Source organism: Haliaeetus albicilla, chromosome 28, assembly GCF_947461875.1.
Source record: "Haliaeetus albicilla chromosome 28, bHalAlb1.1, whole genome shotgun sequence".
NCBI lineage: Eukaryota > Metazoa > Chordata > Aves > Accipitriformes > Accipitridae > Haliaeetus > Haliaeetus albicilla.
The window spans coordinates 15,131,488-15,153,598 of NC_091510.1; the positions used below are offsets into that span (position 1 = coordinate 15,131,488).

Here is a 22,111-nt window from a genome sequence, read left to right on the forward strand (position 1 = left end):
GTTTTGTCTGTGGGCCCCAGGGGCTGACACCCTGATCACAGCCCAGGAGCACACAGGTGCTGAGGAAAAGCAGTGATATGAACGGTACGTGTCAGCTGGAGCTGGACAGCTGTCACACCTCCCATGGGGAAAAAAAAAAATTAGAAAAAAAATTAAAAAGAGTTGGTTTTTTAACAACCCTTCTTGTGAATCAGAACAATCACCAAAAGTCAAAATGTGAACTTTTGCACACCCCCTCCCCCCACATCCACACCCCTTTTTTTTTTTTTTTGGTGCCTCCAGACACCCCTCACCGCCTCCGCGAAGAAAAATGAGGCAAAACCAGCCGGGACTCGCCAAAACGCGGCCCCGCTCTTCCCTCAGCACACCACCCAGCAAGCAGGGCCAGCCAGCGGGTCCGCCACGACACCAAACCGACCGCCAGCCGTATGCCCGAGCCCTTTCCCTCCCCTCAACCTACAAGGAGGGACACGGGGAGATGGAAGGGGAGGCTTGGTTTCACCCCGAGGGGCTGCCGAGGACGGCGGAGAGGGCTTCGCCGCCCTGACAGGAGCCCGCGGGGGCTGCCGAGGAGAGGGCTTCGCCGCCCGCCGCCCTGACAGGAGCCCGCTCGCGCACAGGTGAGAGCCGTTGGCGAAAGGCGGGAAGGAGGGAGGGCAGAAGGGGAGGGGTGTGTGTCCCCCTCCCCTCCCCGACCCTTGGGCGGGCCGGGGGGATCTGAGTGGATGAAGCCCGTGTCAGTCAAGGGCAAGGGCGAGGCCGGCGAACGGGGGATGGCGGCCCCCGCCCGGCGTTGGGGCTCCAGTTGTGGAAGAGCGGCGGCACCATGCGGGTGGCCGCCGGGGTAGGAGTGGCGGTTGTGGTGGAGGGGGTGTGGGGGAGAGGCACCTGCTTCCTGTGAGGGGAGACGGGCTGAGGCGGGAGGGCTCCCTCGGCGGGCTTGTCGCTGCCCCGGCTCTGCCGCCGCCGTTCGGGCAGCGACAAGCCCGCCGGTTCCCGCGTCGGTTCGGTTCATCCTTTCCTTTCTAGGACGTGGCGGGCATCCTCTGCCTGGTTTCTGTGGCGGCCGCGCTGGATTTCAAGTACCACCACGCCGAGGAGCTGGAGGCGTACCTGAAGGGGGTTCATGCCGCCTACCCCTCCTTCACCCACTTGCACAGCATCGGGCGGTCGGTGGAAGGTAGGGGGTAAGGGGTGGGGGTGGGGGGGCGAAGGCTTTCGGTTTTACTGAAACTGGGACAAGTGTGGGTAAAAGTGGCTGTGGTGGTGTTTGGTGGGCGCTTGCTGGCGGCCGGGCTGCTCTGATCGCAAGTGCCGGGTGCCTCTCTGCTTAAATCTCTGTGAAATTTTCTTCTTCCTCTTGCTTAAGCCGAAGTAACAAACTCTGACGACACGTATGACGCTTCAGCTAGGGTAGAAGTTCTCCCAACACCTACTTCTTTTGAGAATTGGGAACCTCCTGAGTGGCAATTTCAGAAACAGGGCTGTCCGTAAAGACCTTAAAATGAGCGGTCCCCCATTTGCCAAATGCCCGTTCTAGGTGGGGCTGTAATAGGAGCGTGCGTTTCCTAACTTGTGGCTATGTTAAAAATATCTTCTCGTTTGGCTTTACCTATTTTTCCAGTAAATCTGGACTGACTAGAAAAAGAATTTCAAACTCCAGACTGATACAGGGTCTTGTGCTTTAAATGAAGAATGGCATTTCAGTCTCAAATCCTACAGGCAAATATACCGACATCAATAATCACCTTCCTGGCCTTATATAGATATTTGAATTTATCCCTCTATGACTGGTACTTTCTTACAATAAATCTATAGGGGAAAAAAAACCTTTTAAAGTTGTTTTAAGATATTAGAAAGCGTAGTGTTTATTCTGGTAATACAGTTAATAGAGAACCTAGGCAATTAAGCTGTCCCTGACATCAGTCTGCACAAACATCAGTGGAACATGTGCCCAAGATATGCCAGGGATCAGTTTAAAGCTCCTGACTGTTCTGATATGGTGTGATTGATATTTTAGGCATTTACAGGAGGCTATTAAACAGGGGAGTGTTAAGTTCAGGTTCATTGCACTCCAGTGAAAATATTTAATAATAAAAGACCAGGTATTGTACTTGTCTATATATTGATAGTCTGTGTATGTAGCTGAAAAATGATGTTTAGCTGGGGAAAACCAGATATTTATTTTCAGACATTTCTTGTGATACAGTATGGAAGGAGCCTGGGTCACTGCCACCAATAGTAAAATGCACTGAAAATTTTATTGAATTTACATTAGGAACACTTATATTCTGGATGTCTTTACTTTTGTTTAAAGTACTAGAAAACAAGTTTTACTGCTGGAGAAAACAAAACTGGAATATGTATCCATGAAATGTTTGTACTCTACTGAAATTGTTCTTATCAGGTTAGTTTCAGGAGTCCTGGCGCGGTACAAAAATAGAATGAGAAGGTTATACATAGCCCAGTGTACTTTGAGGTAAGTTTCTCAGTGTTACCTGTTATTAAATGTTTATACAAACTAAATGTGAGTACCATGTATTTAAAAAGGAAGAAAAAAAAAAAGATGATAAAGAAGACTTTTTGTCTTGAAAATAAACAAATTGTCTAGAGGAAAATCCACAGCTAATGTGATGTCTTTAAAGAGAACATTGCAATTATTTTTTCTGTGGTTATATGCGAGGTATGTTTGTGTAGAAGAGTATTACCTTCTCTTTGTTCCATTTGAATGACTGCTGCAGATGGCTTTCCTCATGTCTTCAATCCTTGATATCTCCCCTTCCCTTTCCCCTTCTCATCTCCCACCCCACAGATTTCCTTAGTACTGTGAATTACAGGCTCATCGTGCAAGCATGGCATGTGTAAATAATATAAGCATTCAGATCTTCAGTGTTCAATTTTAGAAACAAGAATGAATGAGACATTTCCCACTCTGAGGGCCTCATGTAAAGCACACTAAAGTCGCTTGGCTCAAGTGCGGAGTTTCATTTAAAAATGGGCATTTTATCGCGATAGTTAAACTTTTACACATTCTTGCCTGCTTCTCTTCTGAAATTCTTTTCCCCTTATGTGCCACTTGCTCTTTTTGGTCTCCTCCTTCATAACCATCTTTGTTCTAGTATTTGTCAGTACCTGTGGCATATAAGTGTATGTTAACAAGATTCTAGGTAGGTTTATATGTTCATTTTATTATTGAAAGGGTGTTTGGGCTTATGGATGGGCTTGATCTTAACAGCCTCGTAAACTCTATTTGCAGCACATATTATGTGAGTCACTGCAATGGGAAGGGGGAAAAAACAGGAGGAGGAGGACTGGCTCCTTCAGGGTTTGTCTAGTCAAGGCTAAACCATGACTTCAAACACAAGAAGTATTAGTCTGTATTTTTAAAAACGTTCAGCTTCCGACTGAGCTTTGCTCTAAACCATGTGCTTAAATAGAACTCACTGCATTAGCTTTAACTTCTAAGTCCATTTGTCCTAACTGAAGCTAAGAAGTCTTTAAATGTTGAAATGTAGTTTTGTATTTCATCTGACTGCATCCTCCGGAATTAGTTTAAATGTGGATACTGTGTATGTCTACTTATAGGAGAAAAGCCATAGCACTTCTACCTTCTGCAATAGTAGTCCGACTACTGTAATGTGACACAGGTAGTTTGTGTGTAATCAGTCTTCCAATAGCCAAGTACTAAGATTTTGCCTGATAACATGAGTTAACGTTGTTTTCCTGTCAGCATAGCTGTGCTTTTTACGCAAATAATTTATAAAAAGTATGTAGCTTGGTCAGCATCAGATGTTTAAAAGGTTGGTAAGTTAAGATGTACTCAGAGATGCAGTCACTGACTCTGAACGTGTTCCTATTCTCTTACAGTGAAAGTAAAATAATTGGCTTAAGTCTTCTTTATGCTTGCTCTGAATTGGTCAATCATCTTTGTCTTGCCTTCTATGCTATTTCCTACACCTAAAAATAATAATGGAAGTGTGTGTTATGTATTTGTATGTGTTGTATAGTTTTCTTTTACATACATGCACACACACACATAAATGAAACTTAAATACTGTTCTTGCAGAAGATCTTGTGGGAAGGTTTTTTTTCTGTGAAAACTGCCATATCAGAGATTCCTGTCCCAGCCTAAAAAAAAAAAAAAAAAAAAATTCAAACAACTGTTTGAAGGGGACCTATCCTAGCAACATAGATCAAACACTACTTTTCCTATAAAAACTGTCATCTAGTACTGGTATCTTTATGTTGTAACTTTGAAACAGGAAGATCTGAGCTATTCAGAAATAGTCTGCTGTTCCTGTGAGCAGCATTTATTTAAAACCAGTGTTATGGGAAGAATCTCTGCTCTCCTGCATCCTCTCTGCCCCTTGCTTTGTAGTTGTGTAGTTGCAGCATATATTTGTCAAACTTTAGCCTGCAGCCATCCTGTTTTCCCTCAGCAAGGCTTTGCAGCTTTCCACGTTTCTTAAGAAGCAGGCAGAATTGACAACTGGGTATTGTAATTCACACCAGTGAAGTTAGCAATGCGGGGGAGCTTGTGTAACATAAAATTGGCAATTGCAGCTGGTGGGTGCAGTTTGATTCTTGTCAATCTCCATATCCTTTATGAGGATATGGAAAGTTGAGAAAGTAAGTATGTAGAAAATGTTTTTAAAAAAATCAGCCAAGTACAAACCCACAGAACTCAGGATACTAAGAGTGGTGCATAATGGACAGGTAAATTACTGGGGCTTTTCCCCCTCACTTCTTGTAGGATTCTGCTCTTTGGAGTATTGTACATAAATTTTTAATGATGTAGATAAGAGGTGTGATCTTGAAACATGGCTTGTGATCCTTTGTATAGCTCATAACTATACCAACAATTTAAATTATGGTCTGTTGATTGCAAGGGGCAAATTAAACCTGTACTCTTACTTCAAGTTACTTTTTATATGTAACTCAGTGTTGACTAACGCTGGTCCTAAATAGGTATTCAATTCCTACAGCTGCTGTTTTTCAGATGCTGTAGAGTAGCACAAGAAGAGAAAGATTTTCCAATAAAGAAAAAAAGAGAAAACGTAACCATTAATCAAGAGATGGCCTTCGATTAAAGGTCTTCTGCCACCAGATTAGGTCTCTCTATTAGCCTGGCACAGCCTACATGTGCCAGTCTTTGGGTTGTGCTACAGGGCCTATATTTCCCTAGGAACAGGGAATATCGGGTGAATATTGATGTTAATGATCAGTGATATGGGTTGAATTGCCCTTTCGGTACAATGTTGTTACTTTTTAAACAAATTCTAATCACAGACTTACTTGAAATAAAACTCTTATCCTATGCCTGTGTTTCACCCAGATGGTCAGTCTGTCTGCATTGTCCTCTTACTTGAGGAGAGCACAATTACACATACCTCCTACCCCACTTCAGGGGATGAGGCTTTTAGTAGAAAAGTATTTCTACTAGCTTTTTAGTCATGCCTCACAAAAGAGCAGTGTACCTTGCATCCCTTCTGGATGGCCTTTCTGCCAAGGACCTCTGGCTGTAGATCCTTGGAGCTACCAATGTTGCTGATTGTCAGGGCTGCCTAATTAAAGCTTTACTATATGTAGCTGTGGTATGGCATATTGTGTTCAGCTGGTTCACATAAGTATAAATGGAGACCTACTCATAATACATTAATTAGTTGATAGGCAACATGTGACTGCTTACCCTGAAGCATTTGTTCCTTAGGCAGTTGTTCCATACATTATTTTGCATAGAAAAGAGATCTAGATTTTTTTTTTTTAAGGCTGGTTTCTTTCTGCAAAAGCTGGATGATGATTGCTAGTTCTGCTTTCAGAACTTTGTATGAATTAGCTACTGGAGATGGAAACAAATAATGCATAGGGCTGGCTGTAGCTCTCTTCCCCTCCCAGCTGAGATACTACCCTCCCTGTAAACTGCTCTACTCCTGGCACAGTAACTCTAATCTTTACAGTTGATCAGATGCAAGAAAGGTTAGGGGCTGCTTCTAAGCAGACGATTGTGCAGCTTGATGTCTAGGGCTTACTTGTTGTTATGCGAAAGGTCAGTTCATGGCAGTTGGAGTTATTTAATTAAATGACTGTAGCTGCTGTGTAACATGCTGAGCTCACAGTGGATTTAGGACGGTTGAGTTACATTTCCTGTTTGTTCCTAACCAATGTGTTCTACATCCATGAGTCTTGCAGTTACCTGGGGCATTTAAGCAGAGCTTGAGCAGGTCTGCAAAAGTAACATTTATCCTAAAGCTAAAATAAAAGCAAACTGTGCTCTTAATAAGACAGACAGTCATACTGCATCAGTTCAAAAGTCCAGTCTGGACCAGTATTCTTTTTTCCAAGAATAGCTAGAGAAAAGTCTAGGAATTGGGTAGGCACAGCATGATACTTCCTCAGTATGCACTTCTGGCTATGTGCAACCTGGGTGTTTCTGACAAAGTGTATTTCCTAATTGTGGTGGACATAAAGTAGGTTAAAGTACAAAGCTTGCTTTGATGTACAGTTGCACTAGGCTGATCTCAAAATCCAAGAGGAAACAAAGGCCAGCAGAACATGTTCCTCAAAGGAGGACTGAGTTACTCTGTAGGTGCCTGAATTTTAGTTCCTTGTAGCGTCTGTTGCCTTTCTTAAAAGGCCATCACTAATGTTTCTAAGGAGACATTTTGAAAGAGAATCTGGAAGCAGCTGGTCAAACTCATGTAGCCTGTTAACTAAACCAGAAACAGATGATGATAAGGGTTGGATTCTTTTTAAAAAAGTGAATCTGTCTTGCCTTTTTTCCTATCCAGCCAGTTTTTTAAAAAAAAAAAGTGTGGGGGAGAAGCTGCTCACTGTCTGAATTTGTAGGACTCTGCCAGCGAGATGTGTATTGTTTGGAGCTTGCTATTCTTGGAGCAAACATAATGTCTGGGATCTGCCAAGGATGTTTACAGGATCTGCGTAGTAAGTCTCTTGATGAGGCACTTCAGTGCACTGAAACCCTCAAAGTTCACCAGTAACTTCTCAGCCATGTAGGAGCAACAACCTATAGTGTCCTCCTAGTTTTCTACTCCCTCTCTTGCCTTCAAGTGGCAGGAATAGTTTTAGTCTTCTCTGCCTCTGGTGACAGAAGGGTAGGCCAAATAAAAATGTTGAATCTGGATAAATTGTACTTAAAAACAAACCATCCCCTTTCTTGTGCCTGGCTTGTGTTATAAGCAATCATTCTGCTCATGATCCAACAGTACTACTGTGAATGGGTAATGTTACTTTCTTTTATGTATACAATAGCTTTTCTGAAAATTACTGGATGCATACCAGTTTCACATCTTTCTCAGAAAATAAAGCACATGTTTTCAGAACTAGGTTTAAAAACCCTGTGGTAATAGAAGCAAGAGTTGGTGAAAAGGAAAAGCAGTCTGGTTTCTGGGAGTGAATATGAAACCAGTTAGTGTAAGTAATGGGAAGAGCCTGTTTGGGCTAATCCTATGTGTCTGTGGTGCTCTGCTCTCAGTGAGCAATACTGGATAAGGTTAGTGTATATTAATTTAAAAACAGTATTTCCTTCTGGGTTGTTTTTGTTTGGATTTTTTTAAATTTATTTTTATTTCTTGATTTGTGTTGAAATAAACTGTAAGGTGCTATTGTAGAGACTGTGCTCTGGATTGGCAATTTTTCATTGTTTTGTGTATAAAGTGATTATGAGAACTGGAAATGGTACAGTGTGGTGAGTCATGTACATGTAGGAAAGAAAAAGTCGTTGTTCTCATAAAATATAAGTCCTGTGAAAGTGTTTAAAGCAGCTGTGGATGTCCCAATCAACCAAAGATTTGTAAACCTTTAGGAAGATAGGCAAGCACATGAGCCATGAACTGTTTTGACTCCCTTCTCAAGTGCTTTGGTTACAAATAAACAGTGTCTAGTTTTTTTTAAAAGTCATTGGTCATTCCCACAGTTCTGCTTATAAGGTACTGACTCTAAATTGGATTGGCTGGTGTAATCTCTGGAAGTAGATAGGTGCTTATTAAATAGTGGGAAATTGTTACTTTTATTTATTTCTTTTTTCTTTAGAGAGAGGTAGTCTTATGCCTGTAAGAAGGGATGTGTGAGAAGAGACCAGAAGTGTTAAGTTAAGCAGTGGCCCCAGCATAGTAACTATGTCAGTGGTAGTGCAGCTGTTGCTGAAACATTCTGGTCCTTTCTATCTCAAGAAATACCACAAATTGGCTGAGATAGGGCTGTCTGTATTAGCAGTCAGAAAGTTGACAAATGGAAATACAGAGCACAGGATAGCCCTAACGCTTTGAAATAAAATTTAAAAGTGCTGTGCAGGTACTCTACCAACTAATGTCTCTTGCTGTTATCATCAAATAAGAATTTCCTTCCTTATCAATGATTTTTACTCCTTCCAATAGCTTACTAAGAACAGTGTGGTTAGATTAATTCTTGCTAATTATGATCTCTTTTACTGGCTCTCCATTAAGCAGGATGCTTGGGGAAGCAAAGCAAGTACTAAAACCTTTGTTCCCCTCCCCAAATAAGAAGTGTGATCAGTTTGGAGTGGGAGGGGGGATGTAGCCATGGTAGATCTGCAGTCTAATGTTACCTTGGGCTCTTCTGGCTTTGTTCTGCTTACCTATGCACCATGCCAAACATTGCCAGATGTGCCTGGTTAATATATGTGATTGATCTGTATCTTTAATCCTTCAAAATACCTTGAAGGCTTTCTTATATTTAAAGTGTCCTAGCTCTTCTTGGGATACCAACTTTGTTTATTACTAATGCTAATCCAGGCTGAGTCTTTGGATAATCCTTTCTGTCTCAGTGGACCATAACAACATGGTATACTGAAAGTGAGGATAAACTCTCACAAAAGAATCTGATGTACTACAGTTGTTCATACAGATGTCTATCTGATCCCAGCTTCAGGTATGTAGGTTATTCTGAGTGTAAACTAGACATTTAGAGTGTCTGTTTTCTGAGCAGACAGCTGCCTCTTTTGGCTGATAATTTACAAAATTTATATCCCTACAGGATGCATGTATATTACTTACCATAATCGGGAGGGTGCTTTATTCAACAGTCAGGTTAGGCTTAACTCACATATTTGTTCATGTTTGTAAGGCTACTTCTGCAATGCTACTACCTCAGTCATTCTGATTAAACATTTCTGATTATATAAATAATGTGTTGGTAACTCAAATTCTGTTAGAATCTGAATCAAGCTCTGTGTGCTGTTGGGCAGTCCGCTTGCGGAAGACAAGTACTAAAATAGCTTTAGATCTTCCAGCTTGAATTGTTGATGGCAAATCAGAGTACCACAGGGCAAGGATGCTGCTGGTGCTCGCTTGGCAAAAGGGAATTGCTCCTGGAGTCCTTCATTAGCTGTGGTAGTGTTTTGCCAGAAGACAGTGTTGCCCCACTGTTATCATGGAGAAACTAACACTTTGTCGTCTTGTTGAAGCTTGGAAGTGCAATACTAAGTTATGTAAGGATTTAATGTCTTTGTATTCCCATCTTCTTGCCTATGTATGTGCACATAGGTGGCAATTGTACTCCTGTTATACACCAACACTACTGAACTCTGCAGGGAATACAAGTACAGATCAGAAAACTTAAAAACTAAAGAATGGTTTATGCTAGTATGCAAACAGGTTTATCATGAATGTGACTTAAAAGTTAGAAGTGATAAAGCCAGGATTGATTTCTTCATCTCTCTCTTCCTGCAAGATGAGGAACTTTTAAGTAATAAGCATAGTTTGACTTGGTCTCAGAAAATAGGTGTCAGGTGCAACTGGAAAGATACCCTGACATAGTTTTGCAATGAAAAGAAAACTGTAAAGATGCCTTAGTGTCTTGCATGGTAACAATTAACCTATATTTACACTAGTATTACAGGTAGCTGGTAAGGATGGAGTATCCCAAGACATTGCAGAATGTGTTGCCAAATGCAGTTAAGGAAATGTTTTCGATATTAGTATGCATAGTTAAAGTGGATTAAAGAGCATATGAGAGATTATGTGGGAATTGTGGTATATCTACAGAAGAATTTATCAAGGAGTGACTCTCATGCCATCCCATCTCCCCACAATGTTTTGTATAAGTAATGCAGATGCTAGTTATTTGCATCATTTCTCTTTCTTCTGTCAAACCATAATTATGTAATGGTTGCCTTTGCAGTGGAAGCTGTTATAAAAATCAGCTGGTATGTTTATTTCACTACTGTTACTTGGTGTTCTCATCACAGAATCTAGGCTGAAGCTCTTCTGCTTATACTGGAATTGAGCAGGATTGATACAAGCTATGCCTCAGGCATAGCCACCACCCTCTTACGTTCTCATTGAACAAAACCTTGTCTGTCTGGTCCCCCTTCTTATTCTGCACCACTTTGATTGTATGCTCTGGGGGTCAGAAACATGTATTTTGAAAGTTTGTGTGGAGCACGATAGAGTGAAGCCCTGATAGGGAGAGTTCTCAGGACTGCTGAAATATCAGTAGTCAATAACAATCTGAAAAATAATGATAAAGCTTTTAAGTTGTTTGCAGTTTCTATTTAACTTCTCTGTCTTCTTCTCTTACTATTAAGGTGGCCTTTCCTACAACTTAGGGCCACATCTTTCTGGGTAATATGCAAACCACCCTGATAATATACTACTTGGCCTGTAGAGTTTGTTGCCAAACATGGGATAAGTAAGAGTAAAAATTAGTAAGTTTTAAGGAAGAGGATATGAAATACAAAGAGAAGTAAATTGTTGTGGCTTGGATCAAATCTCAGGAGTATATTTTTTGAGGTCATTAATTTGATTTGGTATAATGTCATGTCTCTTCTCATAATCTAGCTTTACGTGTTTTATAGGTAACATAGATGAATCCAAGCAGACTTATATCTGAGGATTTAGACATCTAAAACCTCAATTTTCTAGCCAGTGTCAGAGCAAGTTTTGTGTGAGCCATGTTCAGTGCTGTACTGTTCAAATAGGTATTCAGTGAGATCTGGAGCCAGAGTAAACTGTTTTTGACACTTTTCCTCACAGCCTTCTCTTAGACAAACTGGTAAGCTGCAGATTGGATAGGTGGCCTGCAAGATAAGGAGGAAACTGGCTAACAGGCCGTATTCAGAGGGTGGTCATCAATGTTTTTTTTACTCAGGCTGGCAGCCTGTCAAAATGGGGTCCCCCAGGGATCGATATTAGACTCTGCACTGTTCAACATCTTCAGAAATGATCTGGATGATGGGATTGAAAGCACCATCACTGCATTTGCTGATGACGCCAAACTAGGTGGTGAGGTGGACAAGTGAGAAAGGTGAACCATCTTAAAGAGACCTGGACAGGCTGGAAGGGAAGAGTGGGCTAGCAAGAACAGTATGAAGTTTAACAGAGACAAATCCAAAGTCCTGCACCTGGGATGGAATAACCAAAGAGCCCAGTATAGGCTAGGATCTGTGTGGCTGGGGAGCAGCCTTGCGGAAAGGGACCTGGGAGTCCTGGTGGAAATACAAAGCTGAACGTGAGTCAGCAGCGTGATGCTGCAGCAATGAAGGCAAATTGGATCCTGGGATGCATCCACAGGGGCATTGCTAGCTGAGATAAAGGTGTGATCATGCCACTCAGGCTGTATCTGGAGTACTGTGTCTGGTTCTGGTACCCACAGTTCAAGAAAGAAGTGGACAGACTGGAGAGGGTGAAAAGAGGGGGGGGCCACAAAGATGATCAAAGGGCTGGAGAACCTGCCCTGTGATGAAAGACTGAAGGAATTCAGGCTCTTCTCCCTGGAGAAGAGAATCCTTGGAGGGGGCACCCCATCACAGGATTCTAGTACTTAAAAGGGTGGCTACAAAGAAGATGGAGGCTCTCTGTTCACAAGGAGCCACATGGAAAAAGACAAGGGGCAATGGGCTAGTTCCACCAGGAGAGATTTCATCTCAATATAAGAAAGAAACTTTTTACAGTGAGAACACTCATTCACTGGAACAACTTCTCCAGGGATGTGGTAGAGTCCCCATCACTGGAGGTTTTCAAGATGCAATTGGACAGAGTGCTTGAGAATCTCATTTAGGCTTGCTTTCTCCTGAAACTTTGGACCAGATGATCTTCTGAGGTCCCTTCCAACCTGGGAAGTTCTATGGTTCTGTAATTGTTTCTAGGATTAAATTGTTCTTGGGCCTTGCATTCCAATGAGAGTCAATCATTCTTCCTCTCTTCTGTCCTATGCTTTCCAGGTAGGGACTGCTTCAACATGGATCAGCATTACTGCAGTTCCTACCCATGAAGTCCGTGTGCAACACATGGCCAGGCCAGGAGGACTGTAGTCAGCCTATTGCTTTTTCTGGGTCAAAATGGACCTCCATACAAACCTGAATCAGTAGCCTAGCCTGAGCAGTACTGACACTGGGTCTGGTGCGTTGCCCAGTCATTTCACTTAATTTCCTAGCCATAACTTTCTTTGAAATGACAACAGTTCTTTTTCATAGATGAAGCTGTAAAGAACAAAGTGAAGAAAAGTAGAAATAAATTTCAGAACAGAACAAACCAGGGAGGCAATCCAGATGGCTGCATGTACAAGTGATTTGGTTTTTTCCCCACTTGATCTGGAGATCAAATTCGATTCTCCATCTTAATTCCTGGTTTTCCTAGATGTAGTTAGAATACTGATACGATGCCATGAACTGTGGCAGTGCTAGAAAATTTTAAAAAAGACTGCTCATTCTACTAGAAGCTGTGTGGTCTGGCTCTGTTCCAATACAAGCCTTGTTACGTGTCCCGAGACACACAGTTAGAAACACACGTTTGTCCTGATTACTTGAAATATAGTTCACTAATTAGTTGAAGTCAGTTCTGGTTTGGCAGTGAGAAATGGCTTTCTGATACACATTCAGTTGATTCAAAGCATGGGAGATAGCTTTGCTGTTCACTTCAGGTACAAAACCAGAGTTATCTAGGCTTTACTGATTAAAGGAAACTATCTATATGCTGAATCTTTTTATATGCAGTAAATTACTGCTGTATGGAAAGGAACCTTACATCATCCCTCATAGGTACACTATCCAGTACTGCAGGCTGAGCAGACCCAGGAATTTATTTTAATTGTTAATGGTAGGTTTAATACTTCTCACAAGCTGGAAATGCCAGGAAATAATTGCTGTCTCAGTTCATGGGAGTGTTTATCATTTAGATGGCCCTCACATAAACTATAAACAGTCTAAACACTAATGCTGGAAAGACCAATTTAAATCAGTACTTAATGCTAGTCTATACTTAGCTCTTCCTTGTGTTTCCCATGAGTGCAGTTTCACAGTGACAGCAGCAGGAATGAACACTGCTGATGGCAAGGCACTGGAAATTTCTTTTTAATTTGAAATCAGAATACAATATTATTTGTAGAAAGTCTTAAATGATAGAAATAACTATAGCATTTTGGCTGTACTTGGACTCTTGTTGCTTTAGTGTATATATAGTACTGAATCAGTGCTAGTGCTGCTGCGGGGAAGTGGCTAAAGAATGCAGCACTGTTCTACAGTGGCTCATGAGATGCTCCAAAAAGTCTGTATGCAATGGATGTGGATGTTGTCATTGCTAGCAGTTGGCTTTGAAATAGTCCTTGTGACCTGCTTCCTTTCAAAGAAAACCAGGGTCTAATCTTAATGTCTAGTCATTGGTGAGATAAGATGCTTCATGTTCTAGGGACTACAGTATTGTTTGGCTGCTGTGATTGGTTGGTTATTTTATATAATAGATAATAATTATGTACAGAAAGGTAATATAAATGTAGTAAATATATTGGTTAGCTTAGTGCAAGACCAGGACATTAAACCATCTCACCTTCTAGGTCACTGTTTTGTGCTTGTGTAGGAAATCATCAAGGATTTGAGGAAGCTAATGCTTTTAATTGGCACTTATTTCACTTGCTGTGAAAGGGCTTTTTACATGTAACTCACTGAACCCATTGGCTCTGAGATATTTTGAAGCCCTGTCTGTGTGCTTGGTACTCATGCTGATAATGAGCAGTCCCAGGGCTGAATGAATTTATAACCTTATAGAAGGCATATGACTCCTCTGTAGGAAACCACGTGTTTTACAATTTAGCTGTATCCACATCCATCAAGGAGAGAGCTGGGGCACCATCAGGTCTCCAGTATAGGTCCTTTGCTACCTTAATCTTATAATTTCACCACTTAGATGTTGGATGCGCTCTTTGACACTATAGCTTCGTCTGATGAATCCCTAGCTAGGGAAGCTGTGCATTGTAGGTTTGCCAGTAGTCATCTTAAGTTTGGGCTGTGACAGAAAGGCTGCAATCGCAATTGTAAGCAGGTGTGTTCCTCTTGGTGCAGCAGTCCATATGGCAGCTGACAAGTTGGGAACCAAGGAGGGATGTCTGAAACTTCCTTCCAGTAGAGGGAAGGAGAGCTGGGCATAATGGCTTAGAGGGCATAAGGACAAACAGTTACAGGAGTCACTCTGGAAGGACTTCCTTGGTACTTCATGGCAGGTTGCCTCTTGATGCAATCATGGAGAAGATGACACATTGCAGAGATAGAAATTGACATTGAATAAAAGTAGCATGTTTTTTTCATGACTAGGATTTTTTTCAGTTCCAAGCATACTTCTGCAGCAAGACTTGTCATCTATTTTCACAGAATTGCAGGATGATTGAGGTTGGAAGGGACCTCTGGAGGTTTTGGAGGGGAGAAGGGCTAGGGTGGTGAGGATTGATGGTTGTTCTTCATTCCTTTTTGAAGAAGGATGTGCTTTAAAGCTAGCATCTCAGGTTTCTCTGCTCTGTAACTTGTCTAGGTTTATAGAAGTCAAACTACTTTCTTTTTTTTTAATGAAACATTTGCTCTGCATACAACGAAGTCAAATAACTAGCTTCCTCACCAAAGCACTTACCGTGAACTTATTTTCAAAAGTATGGATTGCTCGCTCACATTGTCCTTTAATGAAAGTGTCAGTAGCAGCATCTCACAGCTTTGTGCATAGCATATGGATATAAGGGCTGAACACCAATGTCTTCTAGAGTGACTGTGTAAAACTAAGGGATCCTGAGACTATTCCTTGTTGAATCTGTCTGCTCTCAGTGCTGTCTTGTTGCTTCTTGATTCTAAGCCTGAGACTCCGATTCAACCTGTTAAGTGAGAATTTAGTTTGGCAGCCACTGTCTTCAGTTTTACCTGTCTTGCAGTTGTTTTCAGTCCATCTTGTCGTGTTCTTTCTGCCCTCTTCAGTTTTTTTCCCCATTCCTGAAGGTACTGCAGTTGCCACAGCATTTTTGTTTTCCTTTCTAGCTATGTGACTGGCTCACGGCTGCTATACCATGAGGGTCATGGCTTACACCTCTGAGAAATTGTTATGCTCCAGAGTTTATTTACTGCAGATTTGATGATCCACAAAGATTTAGGAAATAACACTTTTTATGGTACTGCATATAGCAGCACCTACATTCTTTCCTGTAAGTAACAATGACAGCTGGACTCCTCTGAGACAGCTCATGGGTCCCAGCAAGCCCTGTGTGAACTGGGGACAGGTAGCATATATGCAAGGTCTGGGCATTAGCAATCTATAGGCTGTGACCGCTATTATCAAGGAACTGGTCCAGTTTCATTGCTGCCATCTGCTGAAACTAGAGCTTTCCACCTCCTTGAGCAGACTAATGGGAAGCATAGTTTTCAAGATGAGATCTGAAATGCCACAATATCGCTAAAAATAATAATTAAAAATGCTCCTACCCCCAGTGAGGACTTCCAAAATGTTTGTTTGTTTTTTGTTAAAGTTCAGCTTCCTGTGCAGCTTTACTGGTCCTAACTAATACTCATTCTGTATCTATTAATTCTTTCCATGCTAATTTTTATTATTTAATATGTCTCTGATACAGCTCTGCTTGGTATCTCCTGTTTTCTGAGCAGTAACTCATGAATGTGTTTAGTTTTTCTGTGTTGTCTTTAATACAAAAAAGATGCTCTTTCTTTGTGTTAATGAAAACTTCTGTGTGTACTTAAGAAAACCCTTATGATTTAATATTTTGGGGAAGAATGTCTTGTATTTTAAATACTCTTTAGTTGCTTGGTGACTTTGCTTGACAAGATCTTGCTTGCTAAACTTGATTTGAAAAATGTTTATTACAAAAAACCCACCCAAACTATTTTCCTGTAACTAATATAACAAGTACTCATAGAGTAAAAAACTCACAGCCTACTTAATATGCTATATATAGGACTGACTGGGCAGCAATGAAATATGAGAATTTGTATGGTGGTCTTAATGACCAACTCTTTTTAAAATTTTTTTTCCTAAGGTTTGTATGATATTATAGTTGTTTAAAGAAATGTTTTTTCCCCTTCCCCTCTTAAAGGTAGAGACCTGTGGGTTCTTGTTCTGGGAAGGTTTCCAACCCATCATAAGATTGGCATTCCAGAGTTCAAGTATGTTGCGAATATGCATGGGGATGAGGTACGTTTCAACTTTTGTAATGTCATTTATACCAAATACACTTACCAGAGGTTTAGAGTGAACTTCTTAGGTGTGTGCTACTTACTATTGAGGTATGTCATACCTCAAAGAAGACCTAATATGTGTGTATTTCTTGAGGAATTTCAAGAATAAAGTTCCCTTGTTCTGGTGGAAGGGCTTTAGGAGACCTTACATCACAGTAAAGAATCCTACAATCCTACACGTAAGACCTCTCAAGTGGAGAGGTTTGTCTTCTCCATGTGAATAAACCCAGAGGCTTTAACTTTCCTGGCAATGAGTCAGATGCAATAGTTTGCTTGTACATTATTATTGCCTAGGCATGAAGTATGACTGATAGAACTCTTCAAATACATCATAAGATTGAATAATAATTGCTGTGCGGCACCAAATTATTTTAGGAAGAAAGTTTATCTTGGAAACCTTAAGCTTGGAATACCTAGATTTACCTGAGATAACACAGTGAGTACAAAACAAAAAGCAATTACAGGATTAACTTGCTCTGGAAAGAATGCCCACTTAGTAATGATAAAGGAGAAAATGGTGATTATGAGCCTTCCTGGTGTAGTACATGAATCTGGAACAGAAAGACTTAAAGCTTCGCTCTTCTCTAATCTTTTCTTGCTTTCTAGTTCCCTTATTCTTTAGCTTTACCTGCTTATATTAGTCATGTTCAGGATAAGTTTAAACTACACAATATATTTCCGTGCAGCCTTTAATGTGAAGGGTAAATAATTCAACAGAAATGGCAAAATCTTTTTTATATATCTATCTGTATCTGCTAGACTGAATTCCTCAAACTAAGAAAAATAGATGTAGTAGGAAGTGTATCCTGTGTAAAGTGTAACATGTCACAAGCTATTGCTATTACTAATACCATGCATGAGCACTTGCACGCCTACAGACACTTGTGACATTATGTGCCAAGAATTTTCCCCAAGTTAGACTAGTTTCACCTTGTTTGACAGTAGCTGTGCTCAAAGTGCTGCTGGGAGTCTGACTGCTTTGGAATTTAACTCTGTGGGAGGAAGCTGATTCATGGTTTCAAATGGGTATGCGTGTTACTGGATGCCCAAGATGGGGTTTGCAACTCCTAAAACCTAGTGTGTGTCAGCAGGGTAGTCTAGGGTGCCTAGGAACTGAGGTTCCATATGACAGTCCCTGCAGACTGCTGAAGGGAATTGAAACCTATGGCTACAGATGACCCCACTTTGCTGGGAAAGAGATGGAGAGCAGGATATGATCTCATCCAGAATGGCCTGGCTCTCAAATCTGATATTGCTGGACTGCAGAAGGCCAGTTCTCCTATTGAAACCTCCACAATGAAGCACTTCTGCCATTATCACTGCTTAGCAGGATATGCACAAGGAACTTTGACTGTGGAGACATGCACCATTTGCATATCCACAGGGTCAGGAATTGCTGGAGATCAGGCAACCTGGATCACTGCCTAGGATCTAAATTCTTATGTTGACTTTGTGAGGAAATGAGGCAAGAATTTTTTTTTAAGGGATCTGGCACTGTGTTTGAGTTTGAGCAGGGTTGATCCTTGAGCTGCCTAGGTACCATATAGTATTAAGTGCCATGCTGCATTTTAACTTGTTCACTAGACCAAGCATGCACCTAGGGAAGATTCTGGAAATAGAGGATTCCTCCTTTTTAGGCCCTCATGATGATCTTTGCTGTATGTTTTTTTGTGTATGGATGTAACACAGTTGGTGTTTGTTTTTCCTATCTGACCATAAATGTATTTCAGATGGCAGGAAATGAATTCCTCGTATAGAAAAGCATTGAAGAACTTGAATATTTTTTTCCCATAATATAAGATTCTGCTGGACTAGTCACTGGGGAAAGATTCAACCAGCCCTATAATATATTAAGCAGATAAGTTTTGTAATGACTGTATGACAAGCTTCAACTTGTGTTCCACAGTCTGTCATAACTTAAAATTGCAGGATTATGGCTTCATTGATCTAGTTGGGTCTTTTGTGCTTCAGTGATGCTTTTCATAAATGGTACAGAGTGAGAAAACTTCTGTTCTCAAGTGTTTGGTGATGCTGCCCTTCTAACCTGTCATGATCACACAAATGACATTTTTCTTTTTTGACTCAGCTGTCTGGCTGCTCCTGAAACCTAGAAGTTGGGGGGGAGCCTGAATTGCATGTGTGCAGGCTATTTGCACATGCTGCTGGAAGAAAACCTAGGTTATTTGGAGAGCTGCCCAGCAGGGAAGTTCTAATAAACTAACGTGAGTACGCAATACTAGGAAGAGTATTTTTTTCAGAACTGGAAAGACTAATTTTTTTTAAGTAGGGTAATTTTTCTTAATACTGTAAGACATGACCAGCCAAGGTTTAAACGATTTTATTTTGTGATCACCACCGCCAAATAGCGTGAACTTTTGTCTCAGATCCCCAGAGGTGCAACAAAACACTTCTCCCATTCTTTGTGTGCCTGTATGAAGTTGGACACCATTTTTAGCAGTACTTTTTGTTTAACCTAAGCCAGATTAAAAATGATAATTAGAGGTAGTTCAGTCACTTGCAGCTATGTGAGACTTTAATCAAAACAGCACTAATAGACTGCACAAAATGCGTAAGCCTGTGCAATGTTAATAAAGTCTGTACTGAGGAAGATGAGGGAGAGGTTGCCTGTTGTTCTCGGGCAGCTCTCATTCTGAACTGAGCAGCAGTCTCTCTTGTCCCAGACTTGTACTATTACTTGAAAGATCCTCTCTTCTTCAGTGTGTACACTCACACGTTCCTCTCTGGGGAAGAACTTATTTCACTTAACATTGACTGCAATCAAACCCCCAAACACTCCTAAGTCATAAATGGAGCAGAACTATCACCTTTTGACCAGCTGTACCAGTGACTTGAGTCCAATCTACACAACTGAACCACAGGATCTAATTAGAAGGCTTTTCCTAAACTGTGTATATCACAGAAGGGAAGCCCTTTAAGGAAAAGCATATCTGAACAAAGTGTAAACTACTTGTGCATTTCTGCTTGTTCCCTTTAATATATTAAGTATATGGCTTCCTTAACTTTCTGCAGATATAGTGTAACTGGGCCATCACAAGATAAACTCTTTTTCGTTATGAGAAGCAAAGCCTGTACTGATAGACCTGAGCTAGCCTACATGAGAGATGTGTTGATCTTGCTTGCTTACCTTGTGGTTTAAGTTAAAGCAGCTAGACTATTTTCCATGTCATCGTACACATAGTCATATCCACAGAATGGTTTCCTGAGATATGGTGACTTACTAGGGCTTGGGTGACTGAGGACTGGGGTAGGTTTTGTGATCAACATAATTGGGGCTTAAAAAAACCAACCAACGAAAAAAAAAACCCCAACCAAAAAACAATGAACTAATGAGTCTTGTGTAGAATTTCTCACTCTCATTTCCAAAAAATGAATGGCAGTGGCAATTACACTATCAAAATGCCAATATCAAAAAAGGCGCTTTTTTTTCCACCAGGTTGGGCAAAAAGAGTTGTGTCCACATACTACACAATCTGCTATAAGGAATTTTCAGCACATATCTTACGTCCTTTGCGCTGTGCAGTATAGTATGGCAGTGGTGTGGCAGGGAAACAAATACATGCTCTAGAAAAGAGAGTAGAAAAAAAAGAAATATTTCTTGTGTAGTGAACTATTTTCCACCTGGCTTCAGTATCAGCTGATGTGGTATAAAGAAGGTCGGAAGCACCAGAGATTTCAAAATTCAAAGCAACCAAATCTATTTGCTAACAACAATTTAAAAAAAGCTGGATGCTGCTGAGAGATCTTTCAACACAGGTAGGGCTGCTGCCTTGCCCCAGTTACCTTTTTCCTTATCTTTACTCCCACTCTTCTGAGTGGGAAAATAAAAAAGTGATCCATTTCTCAGCCAGGTGAAGCCTGTGCGGAGAAGCCTGAAGGCTATGGAATTTGTCCAGGTGGTACCATCTTATGCCAGTTACTAGTTCAAAAGCAGGCTTTGTGTTGCCATTTCCTTAAGTGATAATCCAAGGAACTGCAATACCACATGTATGACAGGGAAGTTCTTTTATTTCCATAGCAATTGCTGCTATAGAAATAAATGGGTATGTGCCAAACTCTATTTGCACAAACAGTCGCTTTAACACTTTAGTAAAGAAGGACAAATAGTGGGGTGTGTTGCAGCTGTGCATAATAATTAGTGCTGTACAAGTGTTAAAAAAGAACATCTTGTAAGTGTGGCATTTAAGTGGTAAACCAGGATGGACTATTGGTTTCTGTGCTGTAACTCCACTTCCTTAGGCGGGGTTGTGCTAGTGCTAGGTCTGTAGAGCAGTCAGGGTTGGAGCAAGGACATGGGCAAGACCATGTTGCTCTGAAACAGGTCCTACCTGATGGTTTGGATCTTTCTTTCAACATAGTTCAACTTAAAAACCAGGCCACATTTAAGGAAAGAATTTTAATCGTAAAAATGGGCAGAGTCTATCCACCCATAGTCCCCTGGTATTAGGTCTCTCATGTGGTAACAAAAATGTTTTAAAAACAGGGGTGCTGCAGTGAAGTGTTACAGCGCAGGTGCAATTGGAGATAACCTTAATCTTTTAACTGGCTGCTGCTAGGGCTTCCTGAGTAAGCCCTTCAGTAGCTGAGCAGGGTGCTGACCCAGCCATGCCAGAAGCAATAGTCAGCAAGTTTAAGGGGTATGTGTACAGAAACAGCAGTAACACCCTTTTCTACAGTGTCAATCCATGCCCTGACGCATGCTGCTTCATTCAGGACTTCCCCTGAGGATCCCCGAAAGCCTTTCACGCTGACTCTCTCCCTTTGGGGCACACAAGGAAACAGACAGCTGAAAGTGCACAGAGAAACTGAATGTCTAACTGTATCCCTGGAGGTGGGAGAAAGGGTTTTCCTTTGCTTTTGTGTCACTCCTCATCTGAGCTACAGCAAAACAATGCACCTGGGCATTGCCCTTGGGATACTGCAATTAAAACCAAGTATTCATCATGTCTCCTCAAAGTCCCAGAGTACATATACGCTGTCCCCTGCTCTCTACATCTTCATATTAGACTAGAGGCAGGTTAAGGTGTCTGTCCTCGACTTTACTGTCAGCAACCTACCTCCACTGTGTCTAGACCCTTTTTTTGAAGCTTCTAATGGCTCTACCTGGCTAGGTGGCAGATGCCTTCCAAGGGCTTGATCAAAACTTGAGCTATACTTTCCCAGAAACGAAAACTTTCCCTCCCCTCAAACATCTCCAGATGTGCTTTCTCAAGAAATTCAGGGTACTCTGGACCAAAACAAAACCACCCCTCAGTTGCCCCACTGAAACAGCATTGTAATAAATACACTCTTCTCCCACAAGGGAATGATCAAAGTGCCAACTCTCTGTGATAGAAATTAGCTGAATTGTTTAATCTACTACATACTCAGGTACAACAATAGCTATACAAGGAATCCTATAAAATAGGGTTAGTTTTTAAAATACTGTATATGTAAGTAAGTCTGGGTTTAACTTCTAAGTGCAAAGAATGTCATCCATGAAAAACTGGTCATCTTCCGTTCTTTATAAATGTTGCCCTTTTCCACCACCTTCTCTTGTTGCTTTTCTTTATCTTTTTTTCCCCTTCCTGTTCTGCTTCTCTACCCTTTCTTTCCTGGATATCTTTTTGTCAGGTACTGCAG

The 22,111-nt window shown here is 41.2% G+C and overlaps 1 protein-coding gene across 4 annotated transcripts in view; it reads left to right on the plus strand.

The window, feature by feature from the left end:
- Positions 1-750: 750 nt before the first annotated feature.
- CPM (carboxypeptidase M) overlaps positions 751-22,111 on the plus strand; it is a 29,429-nt gene continuing 8,068 nt past the window's right edge. Inside the window, exons 1-3 of one of the 4 annotated variants that reach the window (XM_069773378.1) lie at positions 757-844; positions 1,030-1,180; positions 16,330-16,427. In XM_069773378.1, the coding sequence (XP_069629479.1) occupies positions 827-844; positions 1,030-1,180; positions 16,330-16,427 (267 nt within the window). In that variant the 5' untranslated portion in view covers positions 757-826. Of the gene's footprint in view, positions 845-1,029; positions 1,181-2,407; positions 2,480-16,329; positions 16,428-22,111 lie in introns of those variants that run through there. The other 3 variants (XM_069773380.1, XM_069773379.1, XM_069773381.1) reach the window with 3 other exon arrangements.